The sequence below is a fragment of the Ptychodera flava genome, chromosome 6 (genome assembly GCF_041260155.1).
Source record: "Ptychodera flava strain L36383 chromosome 6, AS_Pfla_20210202, whole genome shotgun sequence".
Taxonomy (NCBI): Eukaryota; Metazoa; Hemichordata; class Enteropneusta; family Ptychoderidae; genus Ptychodera; species Ptychodera flava.
Window position 1 is genome coordinate 31,537,536 of NC_091933.1, and position 22,318 is coordinate 31,559,853.

Sequence of the window (22,318 nt, forward strand, 5' to 3'; positions counted from 1 at the left end):
CGTACCCAGTCTTAATACTGATTGAATACGAATCACAGAATGTGCTGTTCCATGCATATGCACAGGGCTGCGTCAGCATTAATTTTACCGAATAACATGGGCTATAATACACAGGAAATTTATTTGGAGAAAGTCGTCAATTAAATTTATGTTCATGTTTACACATGATAAATTAACCGGGACGAGAGTGCTGTGCATGCAGGACCGCCGTCATGTACATCAACTGAGCCAACGAATTGCGCCCCCACTGGATATCGACGTAAAAGGAAATCGTGTATGTACTATACGTTTATTGTTGCCGGCAGCTCTCACCTTCATCGTCGACAAGGTACGTTGACACCTGTCAGTATCCCCATTTCGGCCCCACCTTCGACTCGTCTGTTATTAACTCAAACTTTCGATATGTCTTTTCCGGTAGCTTAGATAACGTCTACACAGCTTTCCGCCGAAAGAAACGATCGACACTATCTCCGGTGCAGTGTCACCTGTTATTAATGTACCGGTCAAAGTTCAACGCGCCATCTTGCAATGGGTAGCAAGAGACATCCACGGATCTGTCCAACTTCAAGTATATATCAGTATATCAGATATTAATGGTGCTGAATCGATCGATTGCGAAATACGCATAGCGTTTGGCCTGTACATGTAACCTGCAAGCTAACTGATCACAGTGTTACAAAAGCCTGAAAACCTTCTGCTGGCGAAGTGGGCCTACAGCCGTTTATATAGCGTAAACAAACATGCAACACTGACAACTGTGCGAGCGAGTATGCCCGAGGCTCATGCCTTGCTTTTAAACCCATGCCCAAAAGCTTCACATTTCTGAACCATAATCTGTGTAATAAATGTTTGTCATTTTCTGGTCTGTTGGTCACATTGAGCAATGGAAATAAAAAGTGAAAAACGGAAAGACCAACACTCTGTTGACATGTTACAGGAAACGAAAGTATTTTATTTTAATTTGACCTCGATATCAAGCGATTAGTATGGTTTGTTTGCTTCGGTCACTCTATCTGCCTCTGTCGTTCTGACGGCACTAGATGAACTGCTCTCTGTCTGTCTATCCGTCTGTCCGTCTGTCCGTCTCTCTCTCTCTCTGTCTGTCTGTCTCTCTCTCTCTCTCTCTCTCTCTCTCTCTCTCTCTCTCTCTCTCTCTCTCTCTCTCTCTCTCTCTCTCTCTCTCTCTCTCTCTCTCTCTCTCTCTCTCATTAACGTTGATGGAAGCCATGACCATGTTGCTTGTAATTACTATAGTACTGTAGATATACTATTTCAAAAACAACCGTGTCTTACCTGTCGATATTCTTACCTGTATACTTATTTGCCTTTTGAAATGCCAGGATTGACACTACCCTTAAAACATGGCTGCCAAACCTGACCACGATAGTTCCGACGTGGAAATAAAGGGAAGGGGGACGAGCAAAGAAACAGAAAATGTATCTCCAGTCAAATCAAGACCAAAATCGTCTGACATCGGTGAGCAACTAGAGTTGTTTTAAAGCCTGATTAGCTGTATCTTTTTACATTTTATTTTCTATAGATGGTTTGATGGTTTTGACCTTAGATTCTGTGTCACCACTACCATTCAGCTATAGTAATCGTAGGAAAATGCAGGAATGCTGGTTTCACACTATATTGATGCAACAGTTATTGTCTTTTATATCTGGCTGCATAATACTTCCGTTTTCTTTTTAGCATTTTTGAACATGCATCATAAAAACTTTGAATTGAGGCCGGTCACCAAACGAAATTCTGACTCACCCTGAATTTTTATGAGAAAAGGACGGCTAGCTCCTGAAATGACGCGCGAGCTGATCAGAAACAAATCTAATTGTTTTGCCTTACCATACATAAAAAGCCGTGGTTCAGGTCGTTGCATGAGGTGGCTCATAGAGCCTCCACTAGTTCCATATGTTACCAGGCTATAGTTTAGTTGAAGATATGATGGTTTGAAATTAAAAGCAATTATGTAAGAATGCTCACCAAAGTGTGACTACAAAATTGTTTGCTAACCTTAGCGATCGATTAACGTACAACTTAGATTTAACAACTAAATGAATTTTGAATTGTAAGACAAGTATGACCGCCTCATAAAGTATGAACAATCGACCGAATCAGGCGCCAAAAATTGAAATAGCGACAAAATCAAATAGCTTAGTAACGGGAATAAAACATCTCTGCGAAGATTGGATGGTATGCTTTTGGTAAAGAATATACAAAAAGATAAGGTTTTGAAGAGAGCCGATTAAAGTAAATGATTGTACACCATGGCACTGTCGATTGTCGTTTGTTTAATATGAGCAGTTTGAATTTCATTGATCTATTAGTCATGTCACTATATATTACCTTGACTGTAAGTGCCCCATAGTGTAGGAATTCATAGTAGTAGTATCAAAGAAAAGTTTGAAAGAAAAACTATAAATACAATAAATACACATTCGACAAAAGCATGCGCCTAAATACAACAAGAATGCAATTTGTGTGTAATTGCTGAATTTGGATTCATTACATTCTGTGCCACAATGCAAAAAATGCCAATTTAATCATTGATTTATTGCATTTGTTACATGTTCCGCCGGTTACAGATTTTATCCGTCGACTTCAAAAGGAGTTGAAATTCCACTACAACAAGCTGCAGCGCCTACAACCAATGCCCTGGTTGAAAAGAATCACTGTTGACCTTGGCAAGACATTCTCATCTCTCCAATTGATCGATCGCAAGACCAGATATGAAATGCGAAACATCGGTATGAAATTGATCGGCATCAGTACTGGGCAATCCAATGCGTGAGTATCTAACTTTCTTAGGGCATTTTTTTCTTAAACTGCTGAAATCAGCTTTCCTCAGCTCCTCACTTTTTTAAAGTCATAATCATGAATCTTATAATTCTTAGAATATCAACATCTAAGAAATACTGCTCCTTGACAAATATAAGACAACATTTAACGAAAGAAAACAGTGTCACCAAAAAGTACTTGCCATAATAGAACCATGAGGTATAATATTTATACGATTAGTTATTCTGAGATCTCACGAGGACTCAGAATTTGGTAAATGATGATGGTGTGAAAACATCTTGTTGAAAAGCAGATCTCTCGTGCGGTTGTTCTTTGCAACATCATTACTTTCATATCCCTGTATTTCTGTTTGCTTAGTGATCATAAGAAGACACTACCTTCAAGAATTGACATTGGACACCAGCAGGTATTTTCACCTTTCGATATCGACGGGGACAAAATACCGAAACGAGTTTTACTGGAAGGAGAGCCTGGTATCGGGAAGACGACACTTTGCAGGAAACTCGCGTACGACTGGAAAATGGAAGAGGCGTACATCAGCCATTTTGGCGCAATTTTCATCGTTAACGTCAGAAAATTTAAAGGTAGTCTGAAAATGGCCTTACAACAACAGGGACTGTTGTCTAGAGCTGTAAAGTTAGATGAATTGTGGCACTACATTGAAAAGAATCAAAGTGAATTTCTTTGGGTGATTGACGGTCTCGATGAGTTGTACCCCAACGTCAAGGATGAAATCGTCAAACTCGTAGCCGGCCACACATTTCCAAATTCAACAGTGTTGGCAACATCCAGAATATGTCAATGGGAAACGTTTTTCAAAAATGAAAACATAGAGAATCTCTTTGACAGAGAGATTTGCAATGTTGGGTTCGTTCCAAAGGCAACGGACGACTTCATGAAAATGTATTTCAAGTCCAAGCCGTCAACCTTTGACGAATCTGACCTCTTGACCTTTGTACAGAAGGACAAAGGCCGGTTGCGAGACCTGACGAGAAACCCGCTCATCTGCATGTATCTTTGTTTTCTGTGGGAAGACAAATTATCAAGGGAAATTCTCATGAAGAGTGAGCACATAGATTTTTGTCAGGTATTGATCAAAATGAGAAAGAGTGTATCGAGGAGATTTTATGATTCATACAAGGGCGGAAATATATCTCTCAGCGCGTTTGAGGACAGAGTGCAGAAAATCAGGCATCTGGCGTTTGACTCCTTAATGAAGGGAAAACAACAGTACAGCATAAATGATATAAATGAACTGTTTTCAAGTGATTTTGAGGATGATGATACTTTCTTCCAAATGGGAATTTTAAGTCAGGAACTGGGAGAGGCGGACGAGAAAGAGGTAACGCTGTTTGAATTTCCCCACAAGGCCATACAGGACGAACTAGCTGGCGAATACATAAATTTACTTACTGAGGCAGAAAGGGACAGTTTTTATAACGAAATTGTCAGCGTACCCGCTCGCCATCAAATGCTTGTGTTCATGTCAGCCCTGTGTAGAGGTAACAAGGATTACGAAGATACTTTGGGTCCCATGTTCCAGCAATTTAACAATGCCATTGACAAGTTTCCATATTACAGCCTTGTGGCTTACGACCCTTTCAATGAGCCAGCTCTATGTCTCCCCCTAGAGTGTTTATCAGTGTCCGGGTGCTCTGATGCCCTGGCCGCTAAAGTGGCCGATGTTTACCATAAAAGGGGCAAGGAACTTTGGTTCTGTGAAGATACACTGTTGACTTCTTACGAGGACAATATCAGAGGTCTGTCATGTTTAGTGGACACCACAAACTACCGACAATCGGTCAAAAATCTTGTGGTATCGGGGTGGGGGAAGACCAACATTCCGTCTTTGGCCCTTCACATCGTCCAAAGGCTGGAATCTGTCATTACAGTGGTTTTCTTAGACGTGCCGTACATTTCAATTTCTGAAATGATCAAACCTGATTTTGTATCAATGAACCCGGTTGAACAGTTCATTGTCCTTCGCACCGGAATCGAAGAGAACGAAATAGATTCCTTTCATGACGTTGTCAGGGACGTGCAAGTCTCTGGCATCGACCAGTTTCAAATATCAAACTTCGGAAGCGACTCTTGCATATCTAAATTTCACTTCATAAGACACAAACACTCTGAGCACCAAGAAACTAAGCACACACCCCAAGGAACGGATTCCCTGGCGCGGTCCCTTAAAGAGAACGTTTCTGGTAGCAAATCCGTAGAAATACGTTTTGAAGTGGTCGAAGTCCAGGCTAAGCCTCTCAATATGCTGTGTTCAAAGTTTGATGTTGAAAAACTGAAAGGTGAACGCGCAACATTGTCGTTTTCAAACCCTGATTCAATCTTGACTGCTGTCGATATTTTAAACCTTTTTCACTGTACCATGTCACGTGTTGAGGTCGGTGTCTCGAATGTCTTGGAGAAGGCACTGGTGCTGGTTGTCCTCCAAGGTAATGTCGTTAGGTCAGATTTGGAATACGCCGAGTCTGAAAAGAACGACTTCATAGATGACGTCACTCTTGTCACCTCGCGCTCTCAACCGAGATGTAAATGGTTCATCGGTGTTCGACGCAGTCAGCCACTGTTTGTTTGATTTACAGGGACTTTTTGGTCGTTTGACGAGTGCTTGTAATTCGTTCGCAAGAAAATCCATCTTTTACAATGGGTTTGAGGCTACTTATCTGTCAAGATAAATCTTGTATTTGTCAGGTAACTGCCATTTGTTCTCGCTGTTATAGACATGAAGGAACTTAGGAGTTTAATGGCATAGCACAAGAACTGCCTGAAATCAGAGTGGTTGGGGTTTTCTTTACAATTATGAGCAGATGCACATTTTACGTAAAATCATATTCATTAGTCTACATTTATTCTAGGCCTACATGAAAAAAAAATCATAAGGAGCATACAAGAACGTTGCAGTTTTCCCTAAGATGCCTTGTTAAAGTTAAAGGTATACAGTCACCTGTAATCTAAATATGCCCATATATGGTCAAAGGGGCGTTCCTGGGCATTCAAAATGCCCATGTGAGGGGGCTGTTTTTAAAAAGCGGCCACCCGCTTAAAATCTGTGATTGGTTAGATTTTCTCTTTCCATGGTAACTGTGGCAAAATTGGAACAGGTGACAGTATACCTTTAAGCTTCAAGGATTTGGTTCAAAATATGAGATAACATTTTGTGCGCATATTTCCTCTTCAGATAATACAGGATTAGTGGCCATTGTGAATTGCCAATATCGGTATGGATTTGAGGCAATACCTTTCTCATATTCTAGAATTTGAACAGTGAACCCCCTGATTTTTATTCATGATTGTGAAAGAGAACAGTATAGTGTTTCCTTCAGCCAAATGTGACGCAAAACGCAAAACTGTCAGTTTGTAGGCGGTGGATACACCTTGAAGTTATATTTGTCAAAGTAACGTATTGCTAAATTTGAATTTACAAATTATCGCTTGAGGTACACTCGAGAACGTTGCCTCCAATATACAGGGTAATGTAAAATCTGGACGTTAAGCTACATGTCCCCCTAAATTCAACATGAGTTGTCATGTAACATGACAACTCATGTTGAAAAAACAAACGTGTTGTATGATAAACTGACCGTTCTATATTCACTGAAACTTCACTGTAATAAAACGTTATTGTTTTAGGCGGCATTTATGTAATAAAAATACAGAAGTTCTGATAGAGGCATCATTGAAATGGCAGTTTTTGTTTCATAGGTCCTCATGGGGTGGACATGTCAACCCTTCCGCAGCTTACATTGCCAAATTGGTGTAATTTAGAGCAAGTGTTAGTAAACTTGGAAGCCTTAGGTATCTTGTGAAAGAGAAATGCAGAAGCTAAGAACAAACAGATACTACAGCATTGAGGAACCTGTTCCCGAAATACCTGTTCAGAACAAAAGATGATGAGGTCAAAGTAAATGCAAAGGTTAAAGGTTACCTAAATATGGAAACAAATGTGCTTAAAACTCCCGAAGTTGTATAAACCACAATGAACTGAATGTATATGTCTGATACAGCAAACAGTGTATTTTTATATAAAAACTCCAGGACTGTGTGTATAGTGAGAGCGATACTGGTATCTGTGGCCTCGTTCAAAGTTTGCAAAATTGACTTTCCGTTGCTCGATAAGACTGCGTTCACAAATAATGGTGAGGGGAGGGGGTGGGGCTGGAGAAATCTTATTTTTTCAGATCTCCTCAATACCCACACAAATTCATATTCCCCCTCTATATGATCAAAATTTTCAAGTCTCCCCAAACAATCATATAGCTTCATATTTATTAGGGATGTACGCGCAAATAAATAAATAAATAAATGAACGTGCTACGCAGTTTTGCTCGCAGATGTTCGACTACGGCGCGCCAAATGTTTCAAAAATATTTATCGATTCAGTGCAAAAATAAACTGTTTTCTCAATTGAAATAAAAATTCGGTCTCATTAGGAAGGAAATAAGTAAGAAAAGTTTAATTAAAAAATAAAAGACAGAAATGCCATTTAATACTTCATTTTAACTGAGAAAAAATCTTTTTAAGCGTAATTAGGAAATAAACAATTTCAACGATTTGAAAAAGTCATACATCTATACTTATCGACATAATAGTTCGCGAAAAAGGTGCAATGAGTGCTGATTTACAAAAAGAAAAAGAAAAATATGTTATACAGTGATACGTCCAAAAAATTCACAAGAAAATCACTAAAAATCACTACTACCACTCGGAAAAAATAGTACAAAAATAAAAACGTGAACCACATACAGAAAATAATTGTAAAAGAATCAGACAAAAAAAGCCATGCACACATAAAATTATTTATGTACTTCAGAAAATTAAAAAGCACTACGTCTCATAATAAACGTATTATAGATAATCAAAAATATAATATGAATCACCAGCCGCTTTGACAGTAAAGAGAGAAAATCAGAGAAAAAATTCGGCAGTGATGGCTCTAGACAAAAGTGGATCTCATCTACAAAAAAATAAAATAAAATAAAATAAAAACGAAAAAAATAAAAAAATGCCATGAACAGAGATACAAAAAAAACGCGTAGGCCTGTGGAAAGAAAAAAATAAATGAGGACTCGCCACAGCAAAAAAAAAAAGAAAAAGAAAAAAAAAAAAAAAAAAAAAAACAAGCACTCGCCACAGAAAAAAAACAAGCCCGAAATTACAATTATTTTATTCAAAAAACTCATGGTTCACGTTTCCTTCGATCGATGAATCCCCAACAGCTGGGAATCCGATCACCACATACTCCAATGTTTGACGAAATATTAATCGAGCATTTCAGTGATAACGTGACATCTTGAAACCTAGCTCTGTTTGGCTGGGCCCTGCTCTACTTGAAACCATACTTGATGAAATGAAGTGGGCAATATCACCTAAAGAACGTCCAAGTTAACAGTGAATAGTTCCAGAGAGTCAAGTTAACTGAGCCAATTTCAGGCAGTCCACAGGTCAGATCACGAGCGAGACGTACAACCCATGACCCTTCATAGCAACACTGCGAACATATCGATGCCTTAGGCGCGGTATGGCAGGGAGCCCACTGCAGGCCTTCCACCGAGCCGCACTGTCATCGCCGTTTGGCCTACATGATTTCTACATAGTTTTATACGTATGGTTCGATACATCGGGTTCAAATACCATGATAATAAAACACCTCGTTGTTTGCTAATTCCTCGTCTATCCTCAAAGATCACCCAAATCATGATAAAATGAATAGTTTTGAAGAAATCTGCCGCGTGTTGAGAGAACGTCCATCGCTTTCCGTGTTCGACAAGACAAGCGACGCAACTGTACAAGCCTTACCTTACGACTACGAGTATGCCGAGAGTGTCCGGCCTTTGCAACGCCAGACACTCTCACTATACTCGCAGGGCTAGACAGGCACATACACGACATGTCGATCCCATTGCAGAAATCTTTATATCCACACAGTCCAATATATGGAGCTACGATATTTGTGCAGTAGCCTATACATAGCTCTTGGTGGCAGGGCAGGGCTGTGAGTTACCGGCGTTATACGGCCTGGCCGTATAACGCCGGTGTTATACGGCCTGGCCGTATCCGGTAACTCACAGCCCGGCCTTGCTGCTCGGTTCCGTAGCCCTACCACTCCCTTTGCTGGTTGTGTTGAGCTACAGTATACAGAGAAATAGCGGCTGCTTGATCAGTGTTTGTCAAGTCGGGCGCGTTCGCGTTCTACAGGTACTAGTGAAAACGTTGCCTCGAATTTAAACGGAGTGTTTCAGCCCGAGTATTTTTGCCTTTGCCACACTCCGTTTAGAGGCTAAACCCACGGGATACGTGTGTGGTTCGATACATAGCGGCCGCTGCTAGCTTTGCATGACAGGGCTGTGTACGTGTTACCGGCGTTATACGGGAGGCCGTGTCACGCCGGTAACACACAGCCCTGCCATGCAGAACTAGGCTGCAGCGTGCTGCGTGGTATGCAATTTTACTATGCATACCCACACGGCGGCCGCTGTGTATCGAACCACACGTAACCGTGGGCTAGCGGCAAGCCATCGTTTTGTTGGGGTTTTGGCACAGACTGTCTATGGTTTGGGAGAGGCGGCCTACACTTTACAGCGAGGGGATCGCTGGTTGCCGGCGTGTAGGCCTACTGTACTAGCGACAGGACCGCCGGCCGCTGGCTTACCACCTCGAGTGTTCATTGGAGCGAGGGACCGCTGGCAGCCGACGAACCACCACGAGTGTTTGTCCACTTTTAACCAGAACTGGTAACTGTTTAATATAGAATGGGACGTGTCGGTAACTTGGACGTCCATGAGATGATATTGAAGACTAGAAGCTGAGAGTTATCGCTGAAATACCCCAAATATCATGTCCAACATCCGAGTGTGATGATCCCAAACCCTCTGGCATTAAACTGTAACAATCAAGACGTTGACAATTATTCAATTTTCATGTTGGGCTTTTTCTGCGGGGTGTCCCACTCTGTTTTCTTTTCTCGAACGGGCCTCTTTTTTTCTACTGAGTTTTTTTTTTTTTTTTTTTTTTTTTTGGTAACCTCTTTTTTTTTTTTTGTAACCTCGCTTTGGTTTTTTTTCCAAGCTGACCTCGTTTTGGTTTCTTTACAGCCTCAACGCCGGCGCGATCTCGGTCGACTTTTCAATTGTGATTCTCTTTCTTTTTTTAGTCAGACCTGATGGTGGTTCGTTTTGTTTATTGTAGTAGTGCAAGTACTATTTGTGGTTTTGTTTTTAATCATTTCGATATTTTTGTGTGTGCTTGATTTTTTTCTTTTTTCCTTTATAATCAGCATTCATTGCACCTTTATATCAAATACACGTGTATGTGTACGTCAATAAGTATGGGAGTGTGGTATTTCCAAATTTTTGAAAAGTTTATCTTCTCATTACGGTTTAAAGATATTTTACAATTAAGCATTACACAACATTCTGCCCTTTTTTGCAATAATACTTTACTCGTTTATTTTCTTCCGTAATTCCATCGAATTTTTATTTCAATCAAGAAAGACGGTTGCACGTCATCTTTATCTGTTCAGGCACATTCAAATATTTAATGACACGTATTTTCAAATGAATGTTATTTTTATGAAAAGGTACATTAATAAAATGCAATGATATGGACGAAAGAACTTTTTCTTTATTATTCATACACGTTTAAGACTTGTTTTTAGAAAGAAAATTTGACAGTTTATTTTTACTCTATAACGATAAATATTTTTGAAACATTTGGCGCGCCGATGTTCGACACTACCTTTTTTGTCGCAAACATGAGTCTTCTGTAGTGGTTATAGAAATGTTGTCAGCAGTTTGTAGATTCACATTCCTCAGGCAAGATCTTCATTTTTATCAATGCATTAGTGAACATTTTGGATTTATCAGTCTAAGCGGACGTGAGTTTATCCAAATCTGGCCGGGTCAATTGAACCCGCTCAAATTCATGCAGTGAATGAAATGTTCACATTCTCATCGTACACAGATATATGATAAATCGTATCCTTGCGTGCGTTACAAGCCTACGATCAAGAATCGAACAGATCACTATACTTGTACTCACTTGCATCGAAATGGCACAAATAAAAACGTCTTTTTTCATATTTGGGTCAATAGACAGCATGCTGAGACGAGCACACTGCTTGGACTTTCCGCTCTGACCTTTGACATCGTAATATATAACCAAATATGGGTGTGTCGTACCCACCAACCACATGACACATTTTGCATCAAGGTGACAGGACTCTCTGACGCGCGTACTCCCCCTATTATATCTAGTAAGGATAGGAAGAGTACGCGCGTAGACTGATCATGAAAGAGTATGCGAATTGTGAATTCATGGCTACACTTTGCCAAATAGTGAAAAACTGAGCACGGTGACATTCTGGAAAAAATGATTTTAAAAGTAAAAGGCATATATGACCTAGATGCTACTTATCAAATTTTACAAAATTGACAGTACTGGCAGGTTGAACCATTCCATCAAATAAAAATTTCAATCTCTGAAATTTTGGTTGTAATATTGGTGAAAAATAAACATTACATTTATTCACACATTTTTTCATTTGAATAAGAATCTCCACTGTCTAAAGTTTTACTTTTGTGTTATTGTACGATGAGAATGTGAACATTTCATTCACTGCATGAACTTGAAATGAATGGTTTTATATATTGACAAGTGATTTTCTGAAAAACGGTGACTTCTCACCGGACGTTTGTTGGAAAATCAAGCATGGTGACCCAATCTTTTTTCTTTATTATTTGATTATTCTAATATTCAAGAATTCAAAAATCCCTAATGCAAAAGTATAACAATGGCTACAAATTTTTATCATTCTCCTTAAGCAAACAATATTCCAAAACATAAAGGTTTGATTGTTTCTGTATTTCTTTATTGTGCATTAACTCTAATCTCTTGTTTTACATCATATTATGTTGAAATAGTCAGTATTCAGCCTATCAACACAATCTATTATGTGTTAAGTACACCTTTACCAGTTGCATTTCATATATATTGAAATGTCAATATACCATAAGACTGCTATAAAGGGAGATTGTCGTCGGAACTCTGCTCAAAGGTTGCCAGTGACCCCTAAGACCGATGTAAATTCTTTATCTAGGGTACGTTGGCGATTGATGAAAGTTAACACATGTTTGTTGACGATGGATATCGCAAAATTCAAATGTTGCAGCTATGGCGACGTGATACATCTAGATATCATGCATGGAATACATTGTTTGTAAACAGGAATGTCGCACACGCGCAGTTCCGACGACACCCTCCCTTCAATACTTAGGCTGTGTGAATAAGTTTAAAGTATTTCAACATGATTAAAAAAGTACAAAAAATGATGATGATTCACGATGCAATGTTGAAAAAAAATCAAGTTTAACATATCTACTGATCATTCATATCTTTGTTGCACTCTATGGACAATGTATTCAATGTAAAATGACAAATAAAGGTAGTCATATAGGAATGGAAGTAAACTGTACCATTACATTCAAGGAGATGCACTCTTTTTGTGTATCATAGTTAACACTATTTTGTGACAGTCATACACCTATTGTTCTTTTTGGTCATTGTGTATTGATAACTGTCAAGTCTCCTTGTCTTCCATGTGTTGCTCTCCGACCTGATCTTTTATACAAGTATGTTTCACTGTCATGGGCGTCATATGACCCAAAACTCTTCCTCAACTGCATCAGAGTCTGAGCTATCTCTCAGTATCAGTCTGCAGTGACAGTGACACTGTCCGTAGGCAGTAGCAGGGCAGTAGCTGTGTTAACTTTGATAACTGTGTGACAATATTTTTATTCAGTTTATACGACTGCGTTCTTGTTCTACTCCCTACGGCATGTTGAACTGTCCAGTATTTTAGCTTGCCAATACAGCCTGTGTCTGTGTATGTGTATGTGTACTGTGCATTTGTATCATTGACAAATGATTTTCAGCCTGGACTCTATTCAGTTATCACCAATAGTGTTTACATATACAGGCTTTGTTGACAAACTAAATACAGTGCAGCTGTATACGAGTATATGAGTTACCTACCAAACTATGCTATCTGAAAATGTAGAAGCTAATAGGGAATCAAAATATTATTAGCCCCCCTTCCGTTATACTAAGCAAAACTTTCGAGTCCCCCTCCCTCTACCACCCCTAGAATTTTAAATCCCTTAATTCCTACAGTCCCCCTCACCAGTATTTGTGAACGCAGCCTAAAAGCGCTGTCGTATCTATCGACAATCTCTACTTGTAGTATGAGCTGATTGACAACTATATAAATGTTGATGTAACATAATCCAGGGTACTTCATTTCGTGAGAACTGCATTCAGTACTACATGTTCAAAACAGACTGATGCTTTACTGTTCAAATAGCTTTATTGGGGTCTTCAAGTTGCGAACCTTTAAACATTCAGTGTTAGTAACTTAAAAAAAATATGAAATTTATTAACCAAAAGGGAAATATTGATAATAAAAAGAAACAAAAATCACCATGTCGTTATACCCACACATGATTTGGTTAAAGTTCACAAACATTACAGATCCTAGTGCAGAAAATTGATCAAAATACCATGGTTATATTTGACTAATGATATATTTTTGTGCAAGAGGTATACTGTTTTTGTCGATTTTGTTTGTTGAAAGATAAAGAAGCACGGTATATTCGCTGCAAACAGTTTATCGTTCGACAATGTGAAACGTCTACAGGAATCTTCGACTTTCCACTTGAGTGTTAACTTTTGGATAATGTTATACAATACGTTGAACGGATGACACTGTAAAAAGTGATATGTGGAATTTACAACTTCTTACTCCACAAGAAAGTGTATTCTCGCAAATTACAATGTATTATTTAAAATGTATGAAACTGCGACGACTCGTTTGAATAAAAGGGTTTTTTTTTAACAATTGCACTGTTGTAAATTGTATTTGTGTGGTGATTTTATAATTGCAAATCAACATAGCTTGTGCAATTTGCTTTTGCAAAAATCTCAATGCTTTTCTGTCGAACGTACCACAGCACTAGTTTAGTCTTTCTTACATTGCATTTTATGCATTCCTGGCTTTTGAAGTATGCTGTGTATTATTCATCGCCTATTTTAGACAGAGTACTCTGACAAAATCACTTTGATTAGAATTGGTCTTGTTTCACTTTTCTTTTATGCGACAAAGGTCACAAACAATCCAGCCTCGTCCCGCAACTGTACGCTTCCCAATCGTCCACTGGCATCTGCCTCGGTGCTCAACAAGTATCACGTCTTCAATATAGTCATTAGGATACTCAAGTGGGTTTAGATACCTGTGGCCAATAGGCGTTTTTATTATTTCACTTTCCAGTACACTTAAAATTTCCGATCGTGCTTGCTTAAATGCATCGTTTGTCAAAGTTCTCGGCAATCCCAACTGAACAAAGGACATCAAATTTTGAAACATTCTCAAAACTCCCATCAGATTATTTATTGCCGACGGATCGTCAAACTGAATTCTTGCATCACGACCTCGCAAATTAGCGCCCTCAAGAGTTTCACACAATTCGTTCAAACAATGGTTTTCAACACCAAGCAGATCAAAACACGCATCTTTTGCATTTCCAGTGGTCTCGTACGCATACCTACTCTTGGAAGGCTTGGTTTTGACACTTCGCCCCGATGAGACCTTTGTTTGGTGTTCAGGCCCGACTGCACCCTCTCCTGCTTTCGTAAATCGAAGCCAAACTTTGGATTTGACTTTGTTCACATGAGACATCTCCCAGTGAACGATCTCTGCTATCCGAAGAGACGTTACGATTTTCCAAAAGTGTTCCAAATTATTCTCCTTTACCCCGGCATTCAACACACGAACCTGATTAATGACGTCAATGGTCGATAAATTTGCTTCTAGAATATCAGAAATAGACTTATACGGTGCATCCAGGAAAGTGACGCGCTCTAAAGAAACTAATCTGTTGATTATGTCCAAAACATTGGCCGGTACTTCTGATGTGTTCCATTCGTAGACCGACACATCAGTTATAAATTCCCTATAATCAGTTTGCTCGACCAAACAACTAAAACCTTTCACATTATCCTCGTATGACCCTAACATTCTTTTCTCATGAAACCAAATTTCATTAATACCGCGCCCTTGATATGCGACAGACAACCTACTGGCGAAATCGTGCGCGCAACCAGACACCGAGAGACACTCGAGGGGCAAACACACAGTCGGGTCGTCAAACGGATTACTCAGAAGAGAGTCATACTTGGGATATGTTGTCAAATAATTGCAGAAGTGACTAAACATCGGCATCAACTTTGACGTTTGGTCGCAGCGGGAAAGGGCTGACATGAAAACTAGCATTTGATGTCGCGCGGGAACACTGATAATCTGGCCATACACACGTTGCCGTTCTGTTTCAGTCAACAAGTTTATGTATTCTCCGGCCAGCTCGTCTTGAATGGTTTTGTGAGGGAACTCAAATACGGTTGTGGTTTCACTATCGATCTTACCCAGCTCCTTACTGAGAAGCCCCATCTGATAAAATATGTCATCTTCTGCCAAACTGACAGAAAATACTCGATTTATGTCATCGGCAGTATACTGCTGTCTTCCCGCCATAAGCCCATCAAATGCCAGCAGTCGAGCTTTTTGGACTCTATCATCGAATACACTTTCCGGTACTTTCCCTTTAACGCTAGTCTCATAGAAACGTCTCGAAACGCATTCTCTCATTTTAATTGACACCTGACAAAAATCTAAATATTGACTCATCATCAACGCGTCCCTTGACAGCTTATCTTCCCAAAGGAAACATAGATACATGCAAATGAGCGGGTTTCTCGTCAAGTTTCGAAGCTTTCCCCTATCCTTCCGCACAAACGCAAGCAGGTCAGATGAATCGAAAGTGGATGGTTTTGAAAGGAAGTATTTCTCCATGAACTCATCGCTAGTCTTTGGCAGAAAGCCCGTATTTCTGATTTCCCTGACTGTGGAATGTGTCTTCACTTGTACCCCAAAACGAATGATCATACATACGAGAAGTCGCTAGGACTGTGGAATCGCGGAAGATTTCACTTTTGATTAGTCGACATATTTCATTCTTTACATCCGGGTACGATTCATCTAATCCATCTATCACCCACAGGAATTCATCGGCACATCTACCGATGTATTCCCACAAGACATCAAGACCCATGTCTTTGGATACCAAACCCTGTTCCCTAAGTGCCATTTTAAGCTCCCTTAAATTTTCTAATATCAATTACGAAAACTACTTTAAAACCCTTTATGTAGTCCTCTCCATTTCTCCAATCATATGCCAGTTTTCTGCAGAGAGTTGTCTTCCCAATTCCAGCTTCCCCTTCCATCAGGATACGCTTCGGGATAATGCTGCCGTCGAACTCCAAAGGAGAGAAGATCTGTTGGACATCTATATCAGAGCGTAGAGATCTTCCGACGCTGTTAGGAAAATGTATTTAATAAGTCACCTGCACATGCTATTAATTTCTGAGAGTGCAGCATGCATGTGTAAAGTGGACAGAAGCCTGTCCTAGTTAGTGAAACCAAAGGATGTTTACATCTTTTACGCTTGTCTTTATTTTTGTTTGCATGTATTGTCTCAATATTGTTGTTATTGTGATTTCATGTACAAGAACACTACCATCTTGCCCGACATAGCCTCCGTCGACTGGTACGTGGCTTTTCTACGCTCTTTGTTACACCTCTATCATAGAACCAGGCTTGTTAGTTAGGCAAGCAAAATGATGGCGTTCCCGAACATTAAAGTGCAACGGCAGCAATATTTCATCAACAAGCAAAAACAACAACAACAAATGTAACAATGACAAATACATTTCCTTCGTTTTATTCACAACGAACAAGGTCAATAGGCCACAACTTAGCTCCCCTTGCCCGTAATATGCACGCAGACACAATAACGATTGATATATGCCTTTATGGGAGTGTTTGTGATACGCATGTTACGTAACTGAGGCGCTTGCAATATGTATATGTGTGATAATCATTAAGGTATCCCGTTACTTTAACAAAACACAATAAAGATGCATTACTAAAGGGGTGTTTTCCTTCTGGTAATATAAGCGTCCATTTTAAATGGATTCTCCGCTGATTGTGATTGCAAAGCCCCTCGAGAATATTGCATGACGGATATTAAACACAGTATGCATTGATGTATGTTATAACAGTAAATGAAGATTATAGAGTGCGTTATCTATCATGCTATATCCGTCCCAGAGCTACTCATACTGATATGATGATGACTCCACTCTAGACTGAAAGATCCGTCGCCCGAGGGCGCTTTCTACGCTCCCCCCCCCCTGTGGAGAGCGCCCTCGAGCGACGGATCTTTCAGTCTAACCATAGACTCTCGAGAGTCTATGGTCTAACTCAATTTGTGATTTGGTGGATTATATTCTGAGCATACATGACGCTTTAATCGAAAGCAGCAAAGAGATTACTATCGCTTGAAATATTGAAAAAATCCGAGAAACATCTTGTACGTAGACTTTCGACATAACATGCTTTTGCTTTAGAAACCCTTTGTTCGTATTAGGGGAAACGTGCAGGCGGAAAACCAGTAGCAAGTTAAACCACACTCAAATTTGTACTTACGTTGTGGACAGTCCAGCGTCAAGTGCTTTCTCCTCCCTGAGCAATCGTCTACTCTGGCTGTCCATCAGTCGAAGTGAAGAAAACGTCTTTCCAAGATCAACGGTCACCCGTTTCATCCATGGCATTGGCTGGAGACGTTGGAGTTTATTGTAGTGGAATTTCAACTCCTTCTTCAATGTTTGTAACAGCACTGTGATGACGAAAATAATAGCTACATCATTAAACTAGTTAGTCTACATGGTGCAATGTCTTTATGAATCTTAAATTCAAAGTTCATCGGAAACGAAAATGCTGTTTTTGTTATTGTGAGAACTGAATATTTCCGTAAGTCTGACTATCCAACAATCATTTTCAATGTCATAAAAAGTTGTGACCTTCAGTCACTCAAATATTTTTGTTTCAACTTGTTGGTCAGCGAGAAGTGTACCCATATTTGGTTTATAATCTGATAAGGATCAACGCGTTTATGCTAGTACGCGAGGTTTAGCTCACTTGTTGTTCACAAATTACTCAGATTATACAAAGAACTCTCGTCTTACTTTCATCATTCTCCCGTGCATCAACGGTTGTCTCTTGACTCTCAGAAATTTCACCAGAGGTTTGATCCTCCACTGTTTCTCTCGTAGAGACACTGCTATGACTGCAGTCGTCTTGTGTCTTTGCAACCGACATGGCCGAATGGAGATTTCTTTGATTTGGCCGACCAGATGGAGGTGTGTCAGAGTGTTCTTGCTCACTCATATCTAGGTGTATCCTATTGCTTCCGGAGGTCCAATTAACAGCTGTAAGAACTATTTCGTGAAACAAATTTCTGAAACTCCGTTAGCTGTAACCTTTAGTGTATTTTACACGATGGAGCTTTAAGGTATTATGCGCCTCGAAAGTGAAAGACTTAAACTTTTGAACAAACCCGATGTTTACAGACATTTGAAAGTAAAAATGGACGCCATCCATGTGTTATCTCTATGGGAAATTATAAAATGTTCGATTTTTAAAAAACAAAGACAGTAAGGGGTTTTCTTACTCCAAAGGTTTCAAAATAAGCCCCCATAAGCGGTAGATTAGAAAAGAATGGGAAAGGTTTGAAATTCCTGATATCTGTCCTCGAGGTATTTTCTTCTCTTTGATGCTGGCGTTTCTGTTTTCTATCAACGGTGCAGCGAAATCTGCCAGGTCTGGAGGCAAGCCGAAGCAGAAACGAGTGCACTGCAGGGACATGATGGAAATTTACGAACACCGGCTCGGTCAGCTAGCTGAGAACAGCGCGATCACGGAGCAAAACGTGGCGGCACTACTATCGCTGACGGAGCTGCAGACACAGGCGATAGCTGAAATTCATAACACAGTGGGCCAGCTGCGTGATTTGTTAACGCTGCATATGCAGAGCACCAGTGCACAAGGTATGAAAGATATCATCGCTTTTTAATCACTCTGAAATATATCGTAACGAAGCGGACACCCTAATGTCACATTCCAGCCCTAAATTAGCGAGTTCCGCCTTTCGCATCAAAACTTCGTCATTTTTGAGCCCTGCTCACGTAAGATAACTGTATACTGGTGACTCAGAGTTTTCACTATTCATTTTTAATACAATATTAAAACAGCTTGGAGTCACCAATTGCGGAATATATCGGTTGAATTATGGAAAGAAAAATGATGACATGGAATGAACGATTTATAGAGCATGGCCATTAGGCGCAACAGGCAAAATCTCCTTTCAAATTATATGGACACATATAAGATTACGGTGTTAAACGGGTGACGTAAACTTTGTGTTCCTTGTTTTCTTGACAGGATGTAGTGATGGAGACGTTCCATCCCGTGGTCATGACAACATGCCGAGCTTCAGAAACCGCGATAACATTACAGGCTCTGAATCTCTAACAAGTAGTCCTGAAGGAAGGAAAGTGACTCATCATGGTACAAGTATCGGCAACCACGAAGATATAAAGTTTGCGCGACAAGCTACCCCGTCGGTTTATGGTCAACTTGCTCAATCTCAGTCGATGTCAGCAATTGAGACGGATAACACAAGTCAGGCAGATAACAGAAACGTAGAGATAAACCGAATGACATCAACGCCTCCAAGTGCAATGATAACACCAACTACTATTCGTAGACAAATACCAACCACAGGACTCAATGAAAACGCCGATGACCCAATTAGTACTGTCGCTGGCGAATCTGGGTCAGTATTTCAAACGGGTAGACGGTAGACTGAGTGAGAGCCAATTTGACGCACGACATGAACATCATAATAAAACTCACCCACTTAACAGCAATTTCGATGGGACATTTGTTTACGGAGGCAGGCCCTATCAGTCGGCGAGTAAGCAAACCAAATTGCCCCATAGGGCCACTGATGGGTTATCCCTGTCATTCGGGAAACAGGGTCGTCAGCGCAATCATGGTCAAACTTCGATAGAAACATCAAATAAATCAACAACTAGCCCGCCTACGTCATTAACAGTACAAAAAACCGGTGCAATGACAGACATGAAGAGGCAAATGAGCAACAGAGCATCGGGCAGCCGGCTAATAAATGGTCGAAGTTCCCTTTACAGTACAAATGAAGAGGATGCAATACATTCAAGGGCATAGCTGATCCTTGACAGCATCTGTAGGGTATTCAACACCTACAAGTTTCAAAACTTTACACACGCGGACGCTAAACCGTCCCGGAGTTGGCATGGATGAGAAACTTATGCGGATTTTACCTAACACCCCTGAACAACCCGCCAAAGAAAGTCAAATTTCTGTCCAAAGGGTTCAAGAATTTGATACGACCAAAACAAGAATTCTTCAACCCCGACGTCAAGACCTTCCGGTATACGTACCGCCACAACCCGCGAAGCCCTCGGCAACAAGCATTTCTGAAAATAATTCGGAACCATCGGCGGAAGTCCCTACGGAAAGCGCTTCGGTAAAAGAGGTAACGATCGAGTTTCGGAGCTCGGGTGTTCCGTACAAGAAAGGCATATCCATCATTTCGAGACAGCCACCGTTGGAGAATGGAAACGCGCCTTCGACATCATCCGCCGAAGAGCATTTGGCCACAGCGCAACAGGATAGGCGTCACTTGAGATGGGATGCTGGCACCAACAATACGTTTTCCAGCCCACAAAGTCCACTGAGCGAGGGAAAGTCAACTGAAACGTCCACGACCGAGGCCAGTGTTGTTCACCTGGCTAAAACAACGATGCAAAGCATCGGAGTGGAAACGGCCGCCAATAGTATTCCGTATATACCTATCACGCAAAACATTCATGGAAATCACGGGGAACCGAACGCGTCCATCAAAGGGCAAGTTTTCCAAACTAATGCAAAAACCACTACTAGTATTGGCTTAGTCGACGATGTAAGCGTACACTTCACCCCAGTTCAGCAGGTGATGGGGAGTGAAGCGGCGACATCGTTCTCCGTCGACGGTGCGTCGTACTTGACCATGCCCATGTATGACGACAGGTGCAACGTCATGAAATTGATCGACGGGAAATTTGCCAACCTTCAATCTCTCGTCAGAGGGATGGAACTGGTAGAATGTGACTATTGCGCTATGGACGGTAGACACTACATAATAGCCATGCAGCAGTCGATGCATTTTGGTACCAAACTCTTCACATACAAATGGAATGGCACGGAATTTGTTGAAGACGGGAATGAGACAGTGATAAAGGAACTGATTGTACATCTGCACTGCTTTTCAACGAGTACAACAGTCGGACAGTTGACTTTCATCTCAATGGCGCTGTGGCCGGACAACTATCACCTGATCTACACGTGGAATGCAGGTTTACGTACCATCAAACATTACGTATTCGCAAGCCCCACGTGTCGACGGGCTCGGTACCATTTCATTTCGCCGGAAACATGTACATACTGGTCCTCGTCAACAAGCGGTACAACTACAAGACGGGGATGCAGTACTTTCAACGCTCACCTGTGTACGTATGGAGAGAAGGAAAATTCTACCTGAAAAAGACCATCGCCACGGTGGGCGCTGAAATGGCGTGCCCTTTCCGAATGGACGGGCAGCAGTTCCTGCTTGTCTCCAATCATTTCAATGGCACCTCCTACGATGTCAATTCCATAGTCTATAAATTTAACGGGAAGACCTTCAGAAAGTATGACGAACTTTCGTCCCACGGTGCCACGTTCTGTCAGACATTTCGGGCAGACGGGTACCAGCACATCCTTCTCGGTAACGCTTACGACTCGATCTCTAACACGATACCAGCAACTCTTTATCGTCGTATTGGCAACTGAGACAATATCGAAACACTGAGGAAATTCGGATCAAAGAATCATTCCTTGATGTTGTTCCTTTAAAGCGACCAAAACAGTTGTCCATGCTGCGTAAAAATGCAGTCCGTACAACCATGAATTCATCAGGTTAATAAAAGCTATCATGCAGACGAAAGTTTTCAACATTTGCCCGTACTTTGCCAAAGGAGACTTAAAACTAATTTCTTTCATACTAAGAAATAAGAAATTTTATAAATTTCTTTGATTGCGAAAAGCTAATATCTTTAAATTCACCCGTATTTGAAATTCACATGCCACCATTTTCAAGTTCTCGGCTCAACGTCGTAGAGAATATTTGAGATTTTCGTCTTAATAAAGATAAAAATGAACTAAAATTCGAAAGTTAATATTCTGTATAGGCATAAAACTAGATTATCTAGAAAGTATAGACCACCAAATATTTGACATTTTTGAAAGTCCGATAATTTTAGCCAGTCGCTCATTGGATTAGACATTATGGACCGGCTATTCTCATAATTATGTTTGACTTTGTCTGTCGAACCTTTTTTTATCATCGCTCAATGACCTGAAACCATGGCAACATTCTCGAAGATGACCCGTCACGAAAAACACCCCAAGTTAAAATGAACGGTCCCTTATCTATTT

At 40.5% G+C, this 22,318-nt stretch overlaps 3 protein-coding genes across 3 annotated transcripts in view; 2 read left to right on the forward strand and 1 right to left on the reverse strand.

The window, feature by feature from the left end:
- Nucleotides 1-257: 257 nt before the first annotated feature.
- LOC139135498 (uncharacterized) lies at nt 258-6,636 on the forward strand. Its single transcript, XM_070702900.1, has 4 exons — nt 258-328; nt 1,341-1,476; nt 2,586-2,787; nt 3,157-6,636. The coding sequence occupies exons 2-4, from the start codon at nt 1,362-1,364 to the stop codon at nt 5,387-5,389; spliced, it is 2,550 nt and encodes an 849-aa protein (XP_070559001.1). The 5' UTR covers nt 258-328; nt 1,341-1,361; the 3' UTR covers nt 5,390-6,636.
- Nucleotides 6,637-13,158: 6,522 nt separating this feature from the next.
- The window catches only part of LOC139135501 (NACHT, LRR and PYD domains-containing protein 3-like), a 55,365-nt gene continuing 46,205 nt past the window's right edge, over nt 13,159-22,318 (reverse strand). The window contains exons 2-4 of the mRNA XM_070702905.1: nt 17,947-18,189; nt 17,408-17,597; nt 13,159-16,234 (exon numbers count right to left, since the gene is read on the reverse strand). Coding sequence (XP_070559006.1) covers nt 16,009-16,234; nt 17,408-17,597; nt 17,947-18,148 — 618 coding nt within the window. The 5' untranslated portion in view covers nt 18,149-18,189 and the 3' untranslated portion in view covers nt 13,159-16,008. The remainder of the gene's footprint in view (nt 16,235-17,407; nt 17,598-17,946; nt 18,190-22,318) is intronic.
- Nucleotides 18,526-19,752, forward strand: LOC139134331 (uncharacterized). Its single transcript, XM_070701212.1, has 2 exons — nt 18,526-18,807; nt 19,202-19,752. Exons 1-2 carry the CDS (start codon nt 18,534-18,536, stop codon nt 19,621-19,623), a joined length of 696 nt encoding a protein of 231 aa, XP_070557313.1. The 5' UTR covers nt 18,526-18,533; the 3' UTR covers nt 19,624-19,752.